Genomic DNA, 18917 nt, shown 5'->3' with positions numbered 1-18917 from the left:
TTTTAGCGCCATGATTGCTCAGTGAGTCCCACGAGATCGTCCCGGAGATTGAACGCTTCCTAGTGGAGTGTATACGAACATTCATCAAGCTGGTTTAAAAAAATGCTTTAAGTTGTATAGGTTAACAGCTAGTTACGGCCACCTCAAGTCACAAAATTCTCCTTTACTTGCCATTAACTCAGACTCCACAAAGGATAATAATTCCTTTATTGATGGAAATATAAATTCATAGTTTACATTAAAATAGGGTTAAGTTAGGTAACCTAGTACTAAAGCCTGTCCGTGTATAGTACTCATCAGAAACGCAGATGATCCTGCCCAGTCAACTGGGTATGTAATTTCATTTCATTACCCTGGCTTAAAATACTTAGATAGCCAGCTGTTATTATAGCAACAAGGCTGCATTAAGCTACCACATCTATTAGTTAGTGACCCGATTACCCGTTGACCAAACTGACTGACCGCTAACATGAACCTGAACTGCCGGTTTGCGCCCCGATAGCAGCTATCATAAGATTACTATTTAAATATAGTGATATGACATACAAAAAAAAAAAAAGAAAGAAAGAGAGAAAGAAAAGACCAGGGGCGCATTTATTATGAACCTGTCTTTTGGTGTTTAAACCATCTCCCCAGCTCCTTTTATACAGCATCACCTATTGGTACGAGGAAAAGCGGCACTACAGCTACGGCATTGAGCAATCCTGCAATCCAGAACTTTTCTCCCAGAGAACTGTAGCCTTGGGGATGACTTTCCGAAGGAGCAAGACGAACCCCTGGCTTGTACTTGAATATTAAGGTGTAGAATAGGCCACCTATGTTGCCGCTAGCACCAACGATGCCGGCCACAACGCCAATATTTTTTGGTCGCCAGTGGCCATATATTGAGTAACAGGCGCCGTTAGCTGAAAATCCTGTGATCGCAATCACGACAATGAAGCCTATGACTCCACCGATGGTTGCGTTGTTTTTGTTTATGTAGACGCCCATGCCAATCATGGCGATTCCCTGAGAGAGCGCGGTGGCTAAGAGCCAATACATTTTACCACGTAGCCCAACCCGAGCGTAAAGAATGTCTGATATGATTCCACCCAACGGCCGAGCAAACAAATTCATGAGACCGTACGTGGATGCTGCATAGGCGGCATTCACGGACCCAAATGACTGGCTAGCAAACAGGCTGTTGATCAAACCGGGAAGCGCCGCGTCCATAGCCGTCTCAAGACCAAAAGTAAGCAGATAGCATAGAGCACACGACCAGACGCGGAGGTCACAAAGGATCTCGAGCAATGTCGCAAAGGTCAGCGGCTCTGATTGTGCAGTGTCCACATCGATAACTGGAGGCTGTCCGTTGGAGTCCGTACCCGGTGGCTTGGAGTTACTAGATTCCTGAGGAAATGCATTCTCAGAATCTACAAACATATGTTGCTGTTGGACTAGTCCTTCATCATTGATTTGGTCTTTTCCCGTGGCTGAGGCCTGGAATTGGTGGCGAGCTGACCATTTGCCACCAGGGTGATCTAGTCCAAGCAGTAAAATGATGACGGCGACAAGCAGTAGGCATGGGACAGGCAATGTGACAAAGCAAAGGCGCCACGCAATGTGAGGGCTGTAGCCAGCCTTGATATATCGTTGGTACAGCCCGATCATCACAGCAACAGTCACCCCACCACCCAAGTTGCCCCAGCCACCCGAGAAGGCATTAGCAGTGCCAACAATTGACTTGTCAAAAAATGTCGTGGTGTAGGCCTGGGTTGGAACAAAGCTGCCACCGAGAATGGAGATGAAAAATCTCACCGCCTCTAACCCTTTAACATTGGTTACCAGAGCTGCTAAGCCTGACGGGATGGCGCCCAGAATGAGAAGAGAAGCTAAAACCTTTCGAGGCCCAAACTTGTCGCATGCTGGGCCAGCAATGAGGCGTACCATAGCTGTGCCACCAAGAGAGGCCAGGTTGGAGTTGGTGACTTGATCTTGAGTAAGGTTGAGATCCGCTTTCACTACTTCGGGCACAAGCGGAGAAAAGGCAAACCAAGAAAAGAAAGCCACAAAAAACCCCAGGGTGGAAAGCCAGAAGGCTATGCAATAAATGTCGTCCCAAATTCGAAAGAGAGGAAATGTAAGGCTTTTCCCATTCAGAGGGTTGACTTCGGCTCGTCTCCACAATGAAGACAGCCGAAATCTGTGGTCGCTAGCAAACTTTGAAACCCGTCCTTTTTCATTATCTTTTCTTATTATAGCGGTATCAAAATCGTTTTGTTGAATAAAAAATATTGCGTGATTTGATCCGTTGCTAATGGAGGGTGAGCCGCTATTAGTGGCCTCTTTGAAGTCTTTAATGGATTTCGTGTCATCCTGGGTGGCAGATTTTGGTGTAGTGGAGATGTTTGTTTCCTCCACGCTCAAGTTCCAAACCATTTTTCTGTTTTTATGGCGACTTATGATGATATTGACAACAGAAACCGAAGATAATATATATTGAAGGTGACTAGTGATCGTATCGAAGATATATAAACTGCTGGCACAGAAGCAGATAAACTGTCGTGCGTAAAGGGTTAACAAGGGTTCAGGTATAAACAGAGATATGGAAACTAACAGTGTCCGGTACTGTAATTTGTTAGAGACGAAGCACAATTCAGTAACGTATTTTGAATAATTATAAAAGATGATAATGGTGAATGTTAGAAAACTAGTAGTTGTATGATCTCGTACGGAGTATACTATAGTGAATTTATCTTTCAGTGCATCTTAGACTCATGTAGGTATCATATACTATAAAAAAACTTCATAATGTCAATTTCTATTGTACTTCCATTCAAAATTGAGCCGAGATCCAAGCTGAAGACGATAACAAATTGATACCATGAATATGAGCTTATCGATGGAGGTTAGTAGAGAGATAATCCAACCGGAGATGCAAAATTCAAACTCAGCAGCTTGCTAGTTCTACCGTGGGGTGTGATAAAAGCACCTTTACTAGGTTGTCAAAAGGCTGCATAATCTCTGCCGCCATAAGAGGCGCTTGAGAGAGAGTGGAAGAATGACTCTGCAGATTTTCTAGAGAAATTCCTAGGATTCTTCGAGCAAAGGGGTGAAGAGAGATTAGTAGCGCTAGAGATAAGGAGGATCAATTTGATAGGCTAGCAAGGAGGTGAAATAAGAAAATAACACCGGCTTAGAGGGAGAGCTAGGTCCCAATAGCGATAGCGGACTTTTAGTATTGATAAATTTGTTTTATTTTATCTTATTGTATTTTGGCAAAAAATAGAGCAAGAGATAAGGAGACATGGGACTACCAAAATGGGAAGTGGTGCTGATAGATGTGCGCAAACGGCATAGTTGGTTATGTATGGAGCTTTCAATATGCAAGATAGTGGTCGATGACGGCCATGACAGTGAAAATACGATGGTCATGAAACACTAATTGGAACTTTCTAAATACACTTCATATTTTGTTACGGAAATTGTATCTCCCAGCTTAAAAGACCAGTGTTACGACAAAGAAAACCAAGTTGATTAAACATAAAAGGACATATATAAACAAACTGTTTTATGATTTATTAGGTATTTTTACCAGTCAAGTGCACCGCTGCCTCCACAAGTCTGACGAGAAGCCATGTGTGGTAGTTGGCCTCTCATCCTGCTAGGAGGCAGTGGTTCTGTAATCTCTATTGCTGACTCTGTATCCTTTACTAAAACTCTCAGCTCTTCGTCTGCCTTCCGTAACATCCACTTTGTCGTTGAAAGTATGGCGTCAAGTGCGTCTGTTGGAGGAAGATAGACGAGTATCTTGTCATTTACCTCGTCTGCCTTGACCTCAAAAGTCATAATTGAGTAGTCCATATCTGAACAGCTTCCACCTCCCTCGGCTGGGTTGGGATTCAACAAGTAATTCCGCTTGTGTAGCGGACAAGACACATACTCTCGGCCTTGTTCATCTTCGCCTACTAGGCCATCCGCTAGCACAAACGCCTTCTTATGAGGGCACATGTTTTGTGATGCGCGCAAGCCTCGACCCGGTATATTCCACACAGCCAATTGAACTTCACCATATTTGACAGCAATGGATGTTGGTGCGTCACTCTGGCGGTTCAATTCTGAAAGCGTGCAGACAGATCTCCATCCCCAACTTGCGTCTTTCGCAATATCTAACAAACTGAAGTGCAGTGGGGAGCTGTCTTCGGGCCAATCTACGGGACGCTTTTGGGCCCGCTCGGTAATTTGCTCTGATACCGTCTGCGTTTCATCTGTATTGGCAAACTGCTTGAAAGCCTTGCGACGTTCCGGGTTATTGACAACATTGGTCCATTCGCATTGATATAGACCAACGAGGACCTCCATCTCCTTTTCTAGGTCGGCGCATATACCAAGTTTGTCGTCAACGATAACCTCTTTTATACCCCGGAGACCACCGGGGTATCTCTCAATCCAGCGGGCTGTCCGCTCAAGCTTATCTGCTGATTGAATGTAGAACATAAGAAATCGGTCTAAGATCTTGATCGCTTGCCGTCGAGTTACATCTTCAGCAAGTAGTTCAGCATGGCGAGGCTTTGCACCTCCGTTTCCCCCCACAAATATATTCCAGCCTTTTGGCGTGGCAATGAGACCGAAATCTTTGCCTTGTGCCTCGGCGCATTCTCTAACGCATCCAGATACACCACCTTTGAATTTGTGAGGAGCTCGAAGGCCCTTATATCGGTTTTCAAGTTCCACGGCGAGACCAACTGAATCGCCGACACCATATCGACACCAGGTACTACCGACGCATGATTTGACGGTGCGCAGTGCTTTGCCATAGGCATGGCCGCTCTCAAAGCCAGCATTAACGAGTAACTCCCAGATCTGTGGAAGGTCCTGCTTCTTCGCGCCAAACATGTCGATACGTTGGCCACCTGTGATCTTTGTGTATAGTCCAAATTTGTCTGCGATTTCGCCAATAACTTTAAGCCCCATTGGAGTAATCTCACCCGCAGGAAGACGTGGAACAACCGAGTAAGTGCCGTCACGCTGCACATTGGCAAGATAACGATCATTTGTATCCTGTGTCTGGCGCAGCGAAGGCTTCATAATGTTCTCGTTGTATAATGAACTTAAGATTGAGCCGACCGCCGGCCTGCAAACTTCGCAACCAAGACTTTCGGGCTTCTTGCCGACGATACGCATCATTGCCGTGAAGTCCTTTAGTTTTCTGAACTTGGCAATTTGATATAATTCCTGGCGCGAGTAGGCGAAATCCTTACAAATGTGGTTAGAGATCTCGATACCGGCGTCCTTGAGTGCCCGGTTGAAAATGCTAGTGGCCAGAGGCACGCAGCCTCCGCAGCCCATGCCACACTTTGTCGAAGATTTCATCTCTCCAAAGGAACGGATACCGCCGGACTTTACACACCCCACAATGTCACCCTTACTGACATTATGGCAGCTGCAGACTTGAGCATCATGAGGCAAATCGTCACCTTCCTCCTCGCCCTCTTTTGCAGCCCCAATAATAAATTCGGCTGGGGGTTTCTCGATGGGCTTGCCTGTATTGCAGAGGGCGACGAGCTTGACGTAGTCTTTAACATCGCCAACCATCATGCCTCCCAGTATGTATTTGCCATCTGCGGTGAAAATGTATTTCTTGTAGACGTCCGAAAATGGATCTCGATAAATGAGCGCTTTGACCTTCTTCTTTATGTCATCCGGCGTGGGAGGCGTTGCCAGAGCCTTTCGAGCCGCATGCGCACTCGTAGCCCCTGGTAGTGGTTTACTGATCTTCCCCTGATCTGCAAAGAAATCACCAAATGAGGCGACATCCACACCCATAAGCTTGAGTTTTGTACTAATATTCGGGGATTTCATCTCTCTCTTGCTGTGATAGGACCCTTCTGTCAAGTTGAAAGCGAGAATATCAGCCATTTCGACACCGGGAGCTATTAAACCAAACGTTTCTCCGAGGAAATTGGCACACTCTCCGATAGCGTATACATTGGGCAGATTCGTACGGAGTTGGCTGTCGACAGTAAAACCACCACTCTGGCCATCCGTGTCTATTGGAATGCTTCTGGCGAGATCATCTCGAGGTTTAATTCCGACAGCAAACACAACCATGTCGATGTCGTATGGTTGATCCGGTAACCCATCCTGTCCCTGAAGAAGTAGGCCAGTGAGTCTCCCTTCGCTGTTCCACAGGAGATTTCGAACTCGGGCTTGAATCAAAACTTCAACGCCTAGACTCCTAACTTTCTCCAGTACCAGCATGCCACCTTCCTGATCAAGCTGGCGACTAAGTACCCAGCGGTTTCTTTCTACTAGGACAACCTGATCGACTTCTCCAAGATCTAGAAGAGCCTTAGCTGCTTCTAAGCCGAGAAGTCCACCACCAATTACAGCGGCCTTGCGAATACGGCGCCCAATAACGGTGGGGGCACTGATGGCATAGTCAATGATATTGTCGAGGTCCTTTATTTTTCTATATACAAAACAACCCCTGGTGTTTTGGAATTGTTTTGATGAGATATAAGGCGGTAAGGCTGCGTCGGAGCCTGTGGCGAGGATGCACTCATCATAATGGAACTGTCGCCCGTTGGCCGTTTTAAGACATTTTGCCCGAAAGTCAATCGAAGTAACAAGATCCGAAGTATGATATGTAAGCTTTCCTTTGGCATGTGATGAATACCATTCCAATGGATTGAGATAAAGGCTTTCAGTTGAGCGATTCGTAAAGTACTGTGTGAGGCCAACACGATTGTAGGCGATATATGGCTCCTCGCCAAAGACAGTAACCTCCCATTCGTCGCGTCCACTGTCCAAATCGTACTTGAGAAGCTTTTCGATGAAAGAAATACCAACCATGCCAAGGCCAACAACAGCAGCATGCTTCTTAAGCCTTGGCTGGATGCTTTCTGGCTGAGAATGCATACCAATAACAATACTATTCGTCATATGCTTTAAGCTTGAGAATATTTAGGCATATGGAATTTCCAAAGAGCGTAGCATTTTCATCTCATTTAATTGATTCATGTTATCAGAGATGCAAGATCAACTTTTCAAGCCTCTCCACAACAGGGTAGCGAATACCCATAGACGGCGGGAGACATAACGACATTGTTGACTCTCCGAGGACTTACGCATGACAAAATAGGAATATTCTGCTGAAGCCGTCAGATAACATTGCTATACTTTCCATCTCCTCGGAGAAGTTCAAAATATATATCAGCGTCACATCTGCTGCTTAGAAGAGTTATCAGATAAGATGAAGATATCATAGTGTAGAATTCGCGCTCCGCTAGAGGAGATAGATAACAACATAAAAACACCGATACCAGTGATCTGTAATCGTAGTATAGATAAGAGCTATGCGCTAATTTAAGAAAATAAAGGTCCCTAGTACGTTTGAGGAGGTATTCATTGTTATCAGTTTCTAGCACAGATTCATGATATGCACTTATCTTGCATGTTAAATCTCCGATCAGCGTCCCAGCAAGTCCGCGGAGAAACACAATCGAGATAGCGATTTAGGGACCCAGTATAACGTACCCAGTATGTTTGAGCATAATCGGAGCAGACAAGGGAAATAAGGGAAAGGAGTCCATTTGCACAACATTAAACTTGGCTGTCGATAGAGAAAAGGCCAATGGGAAGCGGCTAGTATAGGGAAGCAATTAGCTGGAACGTTATCGCTGGATCCTTATTGGCTAGGCTAGGCCGCATAACTTTAGCAGAACCCCCGGGGTGATCTTAGTCCAGACTGTAGACTGTGGGGCTGAAAATAGTGCAGCGAATCGCGTGTTGTAGATCCGTCAACAACATGACAATGCTGCTAGCCAGGCTTGTTGACGGCGCGGCTGCAAAGCAATGCACACATTTTACGAAATGAATTTCTTTTCCGGGCTGTCAATATTTTTTGTATTGTCTCGAATAGTGCCTATGTAATAGCATCTCCGGCTTACGGGGTGATCATTGATTGTACCTCATCTTCTTTCAAATTTGTCTGTCCAAAAGATTTGGCGCATGAGAAATTTAATATTAGACATTATCATACCTGTATCCTACTCTTTTGCATACATTGGCATATTGTGCCACTATTCACAGTCAATAGTCTTTCTTTTCTGGCTCTCTAACTTATATCTGCCCTGTCTTTATACAATACAGGCATTATGGCACCAAGTCAGTTGGCATCAGACACCGGCTCCGAGAGTGGAGGGGAGTGGCCATCTTCACTCCCATCGTCGCCTGAGCCATCATTTCCAGCAACGCCAGCGTCATGCAGTCCACGGCTGAATGCTAAGCCACAAGTAATTCAACGAGTGTGTGAGGCTCCGTTGGATTCTCCTGCCTCCTGCCACGATGTTGCTCCACTCCCTCCCATCCCTAGTACCGAGCCCTTACAGCCACTGTCCACCGACTCTCAGACTCCAGACCATTGGATTGCACGAGACAGCCGCATGATTCGACTTACGGGAAAGCATCCGTGCAACGTAGAGGCTCCCTTATCCGCGTTGTTCAACGCCGGGTTTCTTACTCCCCAAAACCTCTTCTATGTTCGCAGCCATGGAGATACACCACGTATCAGTGTCAAACAAGCGCAGGAATGGAAACTGCGGATCCATGGGCTTGTTGAGAGAGAGATTGAGTTCTCGATTCAAGAGCTCAAAGATAAATTCCAAGTTGTCACGCTGCCGGTAACTCTTGTTTGCGCCGGTAACCGTCGAAAGGAGCAGAATATGGTTCTCAAGGGACTTGGATTTAATTGGGGTGCGGCGGGTGTATCTACCGGTCTCTTTACAGGTGTCTATCTGGCCGATATTCTGGATTATTGCAAGCCACGGAACCCCCTTCTCTCTTCTTACCTCCCCTGCGATCAACATATTCCTGGACGTGCGCGTCATGTTATCTTTGAAGGCGCCGACGAGCTTCCCAAGGGGAAATATGGTACATCACAGAGGCTCAGCTGGGCATTAGATCGTAGCAAGGGTATGCTCATATGTTGGGGCCTCAATGGCGAAGACCTTTCCCCTGATCATGGCTATCCTCTTAGATTAGTTGTGCCCGGCCAGATTGGTGGGCGAATGGTGAAATGGCTCCAACGAATCGAGATCTCTGACCGCGAGAGTCAGCATCACTTGCACTTTTTTGATAACAAGCTTCTCCCCACTACGGTGACGGCCGACCAGGCGAGGAAAGAAGACAAATGGTGGTACGACCCCAAATACATCATTAATGAACTCAATGTCAATGCAGCAATTTGTTTACCGTCCCACAACGACACAATTCAGCTAGCATCTGATACCTCTACGATGCAAGTTCTAGCCGTAGAGGGATATGCGTACACTGGAGGCGGGCGACGTATTACCCGCGTCGAGGTCACACTTGACGATGGAGAAACTTGGAGGCTCTGTGATATAAGATACCCAGAGGATCTCTACCGCATGTATCCTGTTGGAAAACACCCTTACTATGGCAACATTGATTTGACCATGACCGACATGAGTTTTTCTTGGTGTTTTTGGAAGATTGAAGTTGATGTCAAGTCACTACTATTAAATCGGAATGCCGGATTTATTGCCGTACGCGCAATGGATGAAGCCCTGAGCATCATGCCGCGGGACATGTATTGGAATGCCACCTCAATGATGAATTCCTGGTGGTTTCGCGTTGCCATGTACAAGGAGAATAATGGCCATAGTATTCGATTCGAACATCCAACTGTACCAGGTAATTCCAACGGTGGTTGGATGCAGCGTATGAATGAAGCTGGAGTAAATCCGAGGTATCCTCGCCTTACCGAGGATAATTTATACACGGGCCCCTCTTCGAGTTCCATCGCAGCGACTACAGCTTTATCCCAAGGAAGTCGAATTGATGAAGCTGCCAACAGCATAATGATCAACCCAGATAGGATAACAACAATCGTTACGACATCTCAGCTCGCAGAGCACGCTGACGGAGAGGGCCCGTCTCCTTGGTTCGTCGTCGACGGACATGTATATGATGGGACGGGTTTTCTGGCGTCTCACCCTGGTGGAGAACAATCCATTCGTCTAGTCGCTGGCGAGGATGCCACTGAAGATTTCATGGCCATTCACTCCATGGATGCCAAGAAATTGTTGAAAGATTACCATATTGGAAAGCTTGAACAACCTTTATCGCCGTCAACAGGTCCACTTTTAAAATCCGATAACCAATATGACCCATCTAAGGCGTTTCTTGATCCAAAAATATGGAAGAAAGTTCGCCTGGTGCACAAGCGAGAGATCTCTCATGATTCGCGAATCTTTCGGTTCGCCCTGCCTCATGAAGATCAACTTCTCGGTTTACCAGCGGGTCAGCACATTTACCTGCGCGTAAAGAAAGTTGACAAAGCAAGCGGTAAAGTCGAGATTGTGCAGCGAGCTTACACTCCGTATAGCTCCAGTACCCAGCGCGGCTACATCGAGCTTCTGATCAAAATTTATTTCCCGTCCAAAAACTTAATACAAAGTGATACCGAATTTGTTGGAGGCCAAATGACCATGTTGCTCGAAAACATGGCAATTGAAGCAGATACGGATGCGCCAATGGTAGAATTGAAGGGCCCAATTGGCCACTTTACATATCTTGGCAATGGGCAAGTACAGTGCAAGCCTAACAGTCGTATTCGCGTGGTTAAAAGATTGGCCATGATTGCTGGTGGCAGTGGAATTACCCCAATATGGTCCACTCTCAAAGCTATTGCAGACGAATATTCGGCTTCTCCAACTTCAGCCCATCAAAACCCAGTCGAAGTCTGGCTCATCTATGGTAATCGAGAGGAGAAAGACATACTTATTCGTGAGGAGCTTGACCATCTTTCACGCCATATGGAAGGAAACTTGCATATATGGCATGTCCTGAGTTCTAACGAACCAAATGCGGACTGGACACTTGGAAGAGGACATATTGACTTAGAGTGCCTCCAACACCACCTTCCGTCAGCGCCTTCCCCTATGACTGGTACGGACCACGAGGATACATTGGCGTTAGTTTGTGGCCCCCCAGCTATGGAATCGGCTGTCTCTGCAGGATTGCAAAAGCTTGGGTGGAATGTTGAGAAAAATATTATATTCTTTTAGTATATGTATAACATTAATAGCAATATCATTCAACATTTGCCTTCGTTATATTCGGCAGTCTGTTTGCTAAGTCTGTTGGCTACATCCACATTAATCCTATGCCTAAACGAACTATAAGCCACTTCTTAGTAGATTGTTTTTCATTACAACTAGGAGCAGGATGCAATTATCCTTACTTCTAATGCCAATGCCCCTAGATTTCTACCAGGCAAGTTTCAGCAAAATGGTATACGTGGCTTGTGACATGTAGCCAAGAAACAGTGACTGTGCGTAGCTCTGATCATTTTCTAAACAGCGCATCAAATGGTTCTTCTCAATGAGTCATGTTGGTCTATAGGCGTGCTGTGCTTAAGCCGAGTCTAGAGGCTATTTAGAAGACTGCGAATGCGGACAATGCGCATCGCCGCCCGTCCTTTCTTTGTTACGGATATTACCCTAAGTGGTGTAAAAAAAGAAGCCACTTTAACACAACAGGATAATTTCTATTACAATCTGCGAAATACGGAGAGATGATGCTTGAGAGTCGTGCCTGTTGATGTTGGGCTTTGGTCTCGAGACAGTGGACAATAATTTCATTATCTACTAATACTACTTTAATAGATGAGAAAATTATAAAAGTAAATAAAAAATGAACCCAACGATTATAAATATCCCAGTCCAAGCCATTGCTGCTCTTTGCAATATTTTATGAACAAACATATCTCTTGCCGCAGCCTCGTTGACATGTGGAAACGGCTGGTTTGGGATTCGCTTACCTAGGAATTTACACAGTGGCTCCCATCCAGATCCAAGCTCCACCTCAAGTAAACGCTCCCTTGGAACTGTTTTACGCACATACTCGTTGTGTTGCTCAATCCAGAACGGATTGCATTTGTGTCCGGTCCTATCTTCAGCTCTTTTAAACCCATTAGTGAATCATTTGTCATAGTGGAGAAGACCACTGAAAATATCTCACGATTCAAAGAACCCTCGCGCTGTATCAACAAACCATCGGATACCGGGCAGCGGCATAACTATATACCCCATCACATTGTTTCCTGCGTTATCAGCCACTGACTTGAAACTTTTCCACCAGGCTGCTGGGGGTCGTGTGACAAGCACGAATTTGGCGTCTGGATATAATTCCATGAGCTCTGGAATGAAATCGGTGGCAGTCACATCAGTTGCGCCAACAAAACCCGAGAAAACATCTTCCAACGCCTTAAACAACTGCGTACGATTGCCTTCGCGCCGATATCGGTATACTTGATTCCATTTTCTGCAGTACGCTTTGCGATGTTAACAAATACATCTAAAAAAAAAAAATTAATGAATTCATTAGCTTGTCTTACAATCTTCTCGATTGAAAAGCTGAGTAGCTGTGTGGTGTACTGGTCCATTAAGGAGCATTTCTAGAGCATATGCGTAGGACAATGTGCCGGTTCTGGAGAATCCAGCACCTATTACCTCCAATTTCCGCCTTTTATCTGTCGGTACAGATGCTACTTGTCCCATTATTTGCGAAAAGTGTTTATAGCAACTTGAATAATGATTACCATGCTATAATGGAAAAAAGAAAGGGAATACTGTAAATCTACATAAGGATTATAAAGCAAGGTAAACTTTATCAATGTAAGCTTATGGATATGACCTGCTAATGTTATGTATTTCTTTTAGTAGTAAAGTTAAAGTGGCTCTTGAGTACTTTTTGAAAGGTATTTTACCTTCAGTGTACCTACCTGTACTGTAGTATTTACTTTAAGAGGTATAGCCTAGGTATATAGGAATAGCTTACTGAATAACAGCTAGTCAAACTACTGGCATCCCTATCTGCATACACATATTTTCCTCCCACAGGTTGTATAGGTATTATGCACTACCTTGCACACCATACTATAGTGCTGCTTAATCCGGAGAGAATCCATAGAGTACTCATTGTGGCATGGACACATTGGTAATATTGCCTAACCTCCTGGGTTCTTGCAGGGCATTATGGGCTGTAAGTATTCCCGTTTATTATGACCTGAGCAACACACATTAGTCCGCGAGACAGGACACTTCGTCCTGCATGCAGCAAGCCCGACCATCTTGACCAGTAACCCCGCAAATCGCGCTCCTTAAGCCCTCAATTTCTCCCCACTTGCTAGGCCTACAACTCGCCATATTAATTGCCTGTACTAGGGGGGTCTCCAAAACGACCACAACCCCGTGCTAGCTCCACATAGCACGGGGGGCACGTTAAATAGGAAAATGCGCGATGATAGGGAAAATAAAGATATATTAAAGCCCTGCTAATTTATATAAGAAAATAAATACCTTTATTAATAGAATTACTTTAGTATTTTTATAAGGACGCTGCTTAAGTCAGCCTTAAAGGAAATAATACTATTATTATAAAAATAATGTAAAAATAAAGCTATAAGCTGTTACATTCATCCTTTATTTATTTAAAACCTTCATCAGGCTCATTAACAATATCTTCTTCTATTATTTCTATGCCATTAACTTTATAGGCAAGCTCAGCTTGGTTCTAAGCCTATTTTTCTGCTTCTATAACTGTAAAATATACTGCTTTTTTAACTATCTTAGGGTTATAGGTCTATAACTATAGGACCAGCAGCATGCCTTTAAAATTATAATAAAAATAAAGCTTATAATAAAGACTATAGAAATAACTTATAGAAGTTATAGAATTTTGTAAGAATATAAAGGTATAGGGTAGCAATTTAATGATTTGGTTTAGAAGGTTATAATTGCAACTATCTTATAAAAGTTCTAATACAAATCAACCTGGAAATCCTTTTCCTTTTATCTTTATTTTTTGCTTATTAATAAAGAATGCAATAAAAAGTTTAATACTATTAGAAAGCTTAAAATCAAGGCTTTCTACTAGTATAACTTATTTTTTCTAATTCCTTTTAGTTAATAAGTTATTAAATAGTCTTTATATAAGGTTTCAGGTGCATTCCTATTATCAGACCGGCAGGCGGCCTTCCGAGGCCTTCCGGGGCCTTCTAGGATCCCTGTTACCTTCCTTTACAGACTGCAAATAGGTCATTTTGTTGATTTTTGCTGTTTTCCTCGATTTTGTAAGGGTACCCCCTTATGCCTTAAAAGTGGAGCAAATCCGGCAACCTGATTGGTTAGAATTGCTTATATAAGCAGGATTCTAGGCTTTTGATTGGTTGATTTCATCAGGAGAACCATTTGTTCGAATTTTTCGATTGATTTGAACAGTTGAAAAATGCCCTGTAAGGTGCCCTGTAAGATAGGTATTTTTAATAAGAAAAATGCCCTATAGCACCTATTTTTATAGGCTTTTTCAAGGCTTTTTAAAGCCTATTACCTATAAAAGGCATCGGAAGCTTATTTAATTAAAGTATAAAATTATATTTTATATAGCTTAGCTACTATAATAATATATTACTTAATATTTTCTAAAGTAATTTATATAATTTTTAGTAAATTTATAATAGAATTAATTTATTTTTTAATTATAAATAGATTTTTATAAGATATATTTATTGCAGTAATTTTATAGAAAAATATAAAAAAATAGCATTATTATAATAAAAATAAAATACAGTATGTTTATTTATTTTATTAATAATGCAGTATTAATTGCGGCGTTGCATGATGTTATTATTTTTTAATAGCAATATACCTTATATTTAAGGGGTTAAAATTTTAAAATACTGAAGGTATATAATAAAATATAGGTACCTATATTTATATGGGAAATGCACTATAAATGATGTATCTTTTTTATTTTCCCTATTATTGCGCATTTTTCTATTTAACGTGCCCCCCGTGCTATATAGAGCTAGCACGGGGTTGTAGTCGTTTTGGAGACCCCCCTAGTATCGCTCTGCTGCAACCTATTTAATTAAAGTTTGTAGAAATGTCTAGGCCCACATTTGATGGGCGAAACATGCCGCGTCATCCATCCTGAAGACATGTCGGAACCCGCTTTGGCCATATCCACCTCATCTAAATTACCATTATGGCTCACAATTTCGTTATGCAGAATTATTGCGTCGTTCATAGTGTCCGATATTTAGGCGTCAATACGGCTACAGACGCTGAGATCGAAAAGGGCCAGCTGTAAATGCGAGAGCGCGTTGACGACTTTTGGGCGGGATATAATGAATTTAAGCCAGAGAGCTCTGTGCATCGTAAGAACTGTGTAATAGTCCTATCTACTGGGAACGAAATTATTCATGCATAAATCAGTGCCTCAAAGATCTACTCCTGGTGGTCATTTCTAAAGCAAGGAGCATATCCATATAACGGCTGCCTTTGATCCAGGTTCGAGGAATGGCGCTCAATATTGCTCTGCCCTCTTTCAAAACCAACGCTGGGCCTTCAGGGCCACAAATGTCGCCCACCCCACTCACGAGGGCACTCATCCTTGAAATCCGACTAGAGCTCACAAACAGCTGGACCATTTCGTCGTCATTCGGTCGATCTAGGCGGATGAATGTGGGGTCGCGGTCGCGGGAGTATACGTGCTGCCTGAGCGGCAGCTCTACATCAGATTGCGAATTATTGCAATCCAAGCCTCCCTCCACGGAGATGGTGTCTTCTTGATAAGACGAACTTCGTCTCGGAAGTCTAGTTGCCGCATAACCGGTGAGATCTTTGTTCTTGGGCGTGTAGAACCCATATGCCCAGAGTGCCAAGGTTGCGTAGAAGGCCGAGAGAGGGTCGTAAAACGTTGCTCTTGAATATCGTCGAATGTGCCAAAAGACACAGCCACTATGGATGACCGCTAATCTAGCTTTAGACTAATGGAGATAGTTTAGTAAAAAACCGGCAGTTGTGGATGTAATCGTTGCAAGAATATGAAACGCACACTATCTCTTTGTGTCCATTCACGAATGTAGTGCTCAGCTGCTTCCACCGCCTTCGGACTATGATTATATCCGATACCGGTCTCATTAGCATTTGAAACAGGCAACGCTGACTCCGCAATTGTCATCAATGCCACGCGCGGAACGAGAAGCACTATTCGAGAGTAGTGAAGATGTAAAACCATTGGGTGCTCCATTCCCGAAAGGGACGCTATTTTCGCGTTTGCGGCCCAATGTAAAACATCAATGCAATCCAGGGCGGCATTTCTCCAATCGGATGTAGCATTTGAGTGCTGTACAGAATGGCCCAAGACTGTGAGTTTCCGATCCCCTGAACCTAGGGACTCAGACGAAGATACCGGGAATATGCTTGTGCTTTCGGAGGTTGGAGTCCATAATGCCAGCTTCCGGCTGTGATATATAGTTATATTCGCAATCTCGTTGTACAGCTCATGCAGGATGATACAGTGCGAGAACTCTCCAAGTTCGGGCTTAACAGACTTGGTCTGAAACAGTTCGTTCGTAGCTTCCCCGAGCGATGGATTTCCTAGACCTCTGTCAATTGTCACTTCATGGGTATAATGGGTGGGTCATATTTAAATAAGCCGTACCCTCTGTTTTTAAAAATAATTGCATCCAATCCTCGTGAGTTCGAGCTTGCCATAGCTTTTCTTGGGGGAGATCAAAGTCGGCAGCCACACCGCAACCGTGATCGATGCGGAGGTTAAAGTGATAGATCATCATAATATGTAGTACCTATTGAGTTACTTTAGTGATGATGAGTTTGCACAGAAAGGTAAGAATAGTCATACTCGAGTCGTGAAATATAAACGGCGCCAGCTTTCGGCCATGACCCATCCGTCCCAGTCATGAGATTCTAGCACTCTATCGTTGCGATTTCTCATCAAATGTTCATGACTCTTCGAATTTACCAATGATAAGTTAAAGCTCCAAATACTTATTACTACAGAGTCAAGCTTCTCGGATTCTGAATAGCAGAATCCAATGTGATTCAATATTCGAGCCTGTAGCATTGGCAAATCGGTCATCTCATCTTGAGGACGCTCAGATTCTTGCTGTAACAAAACCTTGCAAAATTCATGAAGAGGTGGAAAGCACTCTGTTAGTTCCTGTGACTGACAATAGTGTGAGCCAATCGCAGCGATTGCGACTGTCAATACCCAAGATTTATTCATGTCCAAGGACGGTAAGTGAATAAACGGGAGGATTGGATCGAAACATTTGAAATATAGCTTTACAAACAGATTCAACAGTGGTAATGACGGAAAGTTTTTCGTTCCAAAACAAGGCATATGTAACTGTGTTTGGAGACAGATCTCGTCGAAATGTTGAAGAATTATGTCATACGTAAAGCTGGATATCGCCATGGCAGGATGGTAGGCACCATCATCGGATACGTCCATATTTTCGACGTCTTGAAATCCCACCTGCTCATTTAGTGTAGTAATGTTCATACGTGGGTGATCTGTTTGAGGGAATTCGTTTTTACGAAATATGCCATACCGCTTTGCTCGGGTTGAGCAAGCATTTCGCGCACCGTTGGAACTTGTCGCATACAAATCTCCTCGTCTGTAATTTGCAGAGGGTGTGCTCTTTGACGGAGGAAAGTCGGCCTTAGATATATTTGGTGAAGTGCCATTGGATTTCTCGTCATCAATATCTATCAGAAGAGGGATATCCAAGTTCCATGACCCCCCTTTGGGTGACCCATTTGTTGCATTGCTGCTATCGATGAAAAGCCATTGCGCACCGTCATTCTGAGAAAGAGGGATAGTTTCGTCCAGTATGGATCCTAAATTTGATTCGATTAATTCGTCAAACGGCAGCCAGTTTATTGGTTGGTTTGAGACCTCCACACCCGACTCAAGCCCATTGTTTCGGTATGGCCACTGCTGAACAGATCCAGAAGGATCATGATCAGAAGTTGAAATAGACGCGAGTTGATTATTAGAGATTGTGCAGGCTGCAATGGGTACCCATGGAGCATTTTGAATTGCGGTCGTACAACTCCCGGTCGATGTACTGGAAGCGTTTTCAGACTTACTATGAGTTCCATCAAACATAAGAGCAGCTAGGGTATGGTTATTGACGCTGATATCTCCTGGTGTAAGTGCCAGATCAGTGGCAGAAATGTTCTCCGTATTAGGTTGCCTCGCTGCATTATTGTTTCCTCCAATAGAGAGCTGGTCATATTTATCATGTTGCTGGTGTCCCGGATATACACAAGCTAGGCCCCGTCGAGAGCATCGCATACATGGCAGTCCCTTGCTGCACTTCTCTCTTGCTTTAGCGCAAGCATAACAGGCTCGAGACTTGCTTGGTACGAAACCATTAGAATGTTTCTGAACAGGCGTCTGTGATGGGCCGGCAACATGAGCTGCTCGGTGTTTGGATAAAATATCACTGACCGCCGTATCAGCCCAGTACATGTTGAACATGTCAATATAGGTAATATAGGGAAGACAAAACCTTCTGGCGAATTTCTTACTACAAACATGACAAGCGAATCGCTTTGAAGTATCATGATTGCGAAGATGCCGCCTCATGTGCTCTGGTCGGATGAAGCGGCGGTTGCATTCTGGGCATTGAAGTTTTCTGCCATCAATATTCGAGGTAGAATCAACTGCCGACTCTTGCATTGTCTTGACGATAGGACTAGAAACCCTGCTGATAACCTAATAGCTCTTGTGAGTTGATTCCATATCCCTTGGATTCGACATGCTACTATCTACGAAATTAAAGATTGCAGGTTAGAAGACGAGACTCATCTGTGGGTCAAGGAAAATAGCCGCTTTAGCATAAATCTAGGGATTGCACTTCCCCACAAACCCAACTTTGTATGAATAGTCACCGGATACGGCAAAGTACAGCTCAGCGTTTACATGCGCACCAATCAACCTCACCGCATCCGAATTTGGCCTCATTGCCAGCCATTTTACAATAGTCTGGAATTGCCTCCGTGTTACAGATTCTGGATCTATTAATGCTAGCT

General features: G+C 43.9%; 4 protein-coding genes across 5 annotated transcripts; all 4 read right to left on the bottom strand.

The window, feature by feature from the left end:
- Positions 1 to 185: 185 nt before the first annotated feature.
- On the bottom strand, positions 186 to 2999 carry TrAFT101_010746 (uncharacterized protein). Its single transcript, XM_066129056.1, has 2 exons — positions 2972 to 2999; positions 186 to 2874 (listed from the first exon to the last, which is right to left on the bottom strand). Exon 2 carries the CDS (start codon positions 2416 to 2418, stop codon positions 643 to 645), a length of 1776 nt encoding a protein of 591 aa, XP_065985186.1. The 5' UTR covers positions 2419 to 2874; positions 2972 to 2999; the 3' UTR covers positions 186 to 642.
- A 286-nt stretch (positions 3000 to 3285) lies between these two features.
- On the bottom strand, positions 3286 to 7159 carry TrAFT101_010745 (uncharacterized protein). Its single transcript, XM_024909130.2, has one exon. It carries the CDS (start codon positions 6922 to 6924, stop codon positions 3571 to 3573), a length of 3354 nt encoding a protein of 1117 aa, XP_024754781.1. The 5' UTR covers positions 6925 to 7159; the 3' UTR covers positions 3286 to 3570.
- Positions 7160 to 11622: 4463 nt separating this feature from the next.
- On the bottom strand, positions 11623 to 12677 carry TrAFT101_010744 (uncharacterized protein). Its single transcript, XM_024910413.2, has 3 exons — positions 12404 to 12677; positions 12028 to 12340; positions 11623 to 11967 (listed from the first exon to the last, which is right to left on the bottom strand). Exons 1-3 carry the CDS (start codon positions 12564 to 12566, stop codon positions 11682 to 11684), a joined length of 762 nt encoding a protein of 253 aa, XP_024754779.2. The 5' UTR covers positions 12567 to 12677; the 3' UTR covers positions 11623 to 11681.
- Positions 12678 to 14823: 2146 nt separating this feature from the next.
- TrAFT101_010743 (uncharacterized protein) lies at positions 14824 to 18679 on the bottom strand. 2 transcript variants are annotated; one of them, XM_024910831.2, is made up of 5 exons: positions 18395 to 18679; positions 16717 to 18328; positions 16516 to 16660; positions 15907 to 16451; positions 14824 to 15838 (listed from the first exon to the last, which is right to left on the bottom strand). In XM_024910831.2, the coding sequence occupies exons 1-5, from the start codon at positions 18562 to 18564 to the stop codon at positions 15281 to 15283; spliced, it is 3030 nt and encodes a 1009-aa protein (XP_024754778.1). In that variant the 5' UTR covers positions 18565 to 18679; the 3' UTR covers positions 14824 to 15280. The 2 variants fall into 2 exon arrangements, with proteins under 2 accessions (XP_024754778.1, XP_065985185.1); XM_066129055.1 differs by having other exon boundaries at positions 14824 to 16451.
- Between the last annotated feature and the right edge of the window lie 238 nt (positions 18680 to 18917).

Source organism: Trichoderma asperellum, chromosome 6 (assembly GCF_020647865.1).
Source record: "Trichoderma asperellum chromosome 6, complete sequence".
In the NCBI taxonomy this organism is placed as follows: Eukaryota; Fungi; Ascomycota; class Sordariomycetes; order Hypocreales; family Hypocreaceae; genus Trichoderma; species Trichoderma asperellum.
Note: the sequence above shows the minus strand (reverse complement) of the source record. Positions and strands in the feature narration are given on the sequence as shown.

What these genes read in the sequence shown, in the direction of transcription:
- TrAFT101_010745 (XM_024909130.2), bottom strand. Translation starts at nt 6,924, where the DNA reads ATGACGAATAGTATTGTTATTGGTATGCATTCTCAGCCAGAAAGCATC.
- TrAFT101_010744 (XM_024910413.2), bottom strand. Translation starts at nt 12,566, where the DNA reads ATGGGACAAGTAGCATCTGTACCGACAGATAAAAGGCGGAAATTGGAG. An exon ending in GCTTTTCAATCGAGAAGATT is followed by an intron (nt 12,341 to 12,403) that starts GTAAGACAAGCT and finishes AACATCGCAAAG; the next exon opens with CGTACTGCAGAAAATGGAAT. An exon ending in GCGCGAGGGTTCTTTGAATC is followed by an intron (nt 11,968 to 12,027) that starts GTGAGATATTTT and finishes TGGGTTTAAAAG; the next exon opens with AGCTGAAGATAGGACCGGAC.
- TrAFT101_010746 (XM_066129056.1), bottom strand. Translation starts at nt 2,418, where the DNA reads ATGGTTTGGAACTTGAGCGTGGAGGAAACAAACATCTCCACTACACCA.
- TrAFT101_010743 (XM_024910831.2), bottom strand. Translation starts at nt 18,564, where the DNA reads ATGCAAGAGTCGGCAGTTGATTCTACCTCGAATATTGATGGCAGAAAA. An exon ending in AGTAAGAAATTCGCCAGAAG is followed by an intron (nt 18,329 to 18,394) that starts GTTTTGTCTTCC and finishes TACGGCGGTCAG; the next exon opens with TGATATTTTATCCAAACACC. An exon ending in ATTATTTTTAAAAACAGAGG is followed by an intron (nt 16,452 to 16,515) that starts GTACGGCTTATT and finishes ACAGAGGTCTAG; the next exon opens with GAAATCCATCGCTCGGGGAA.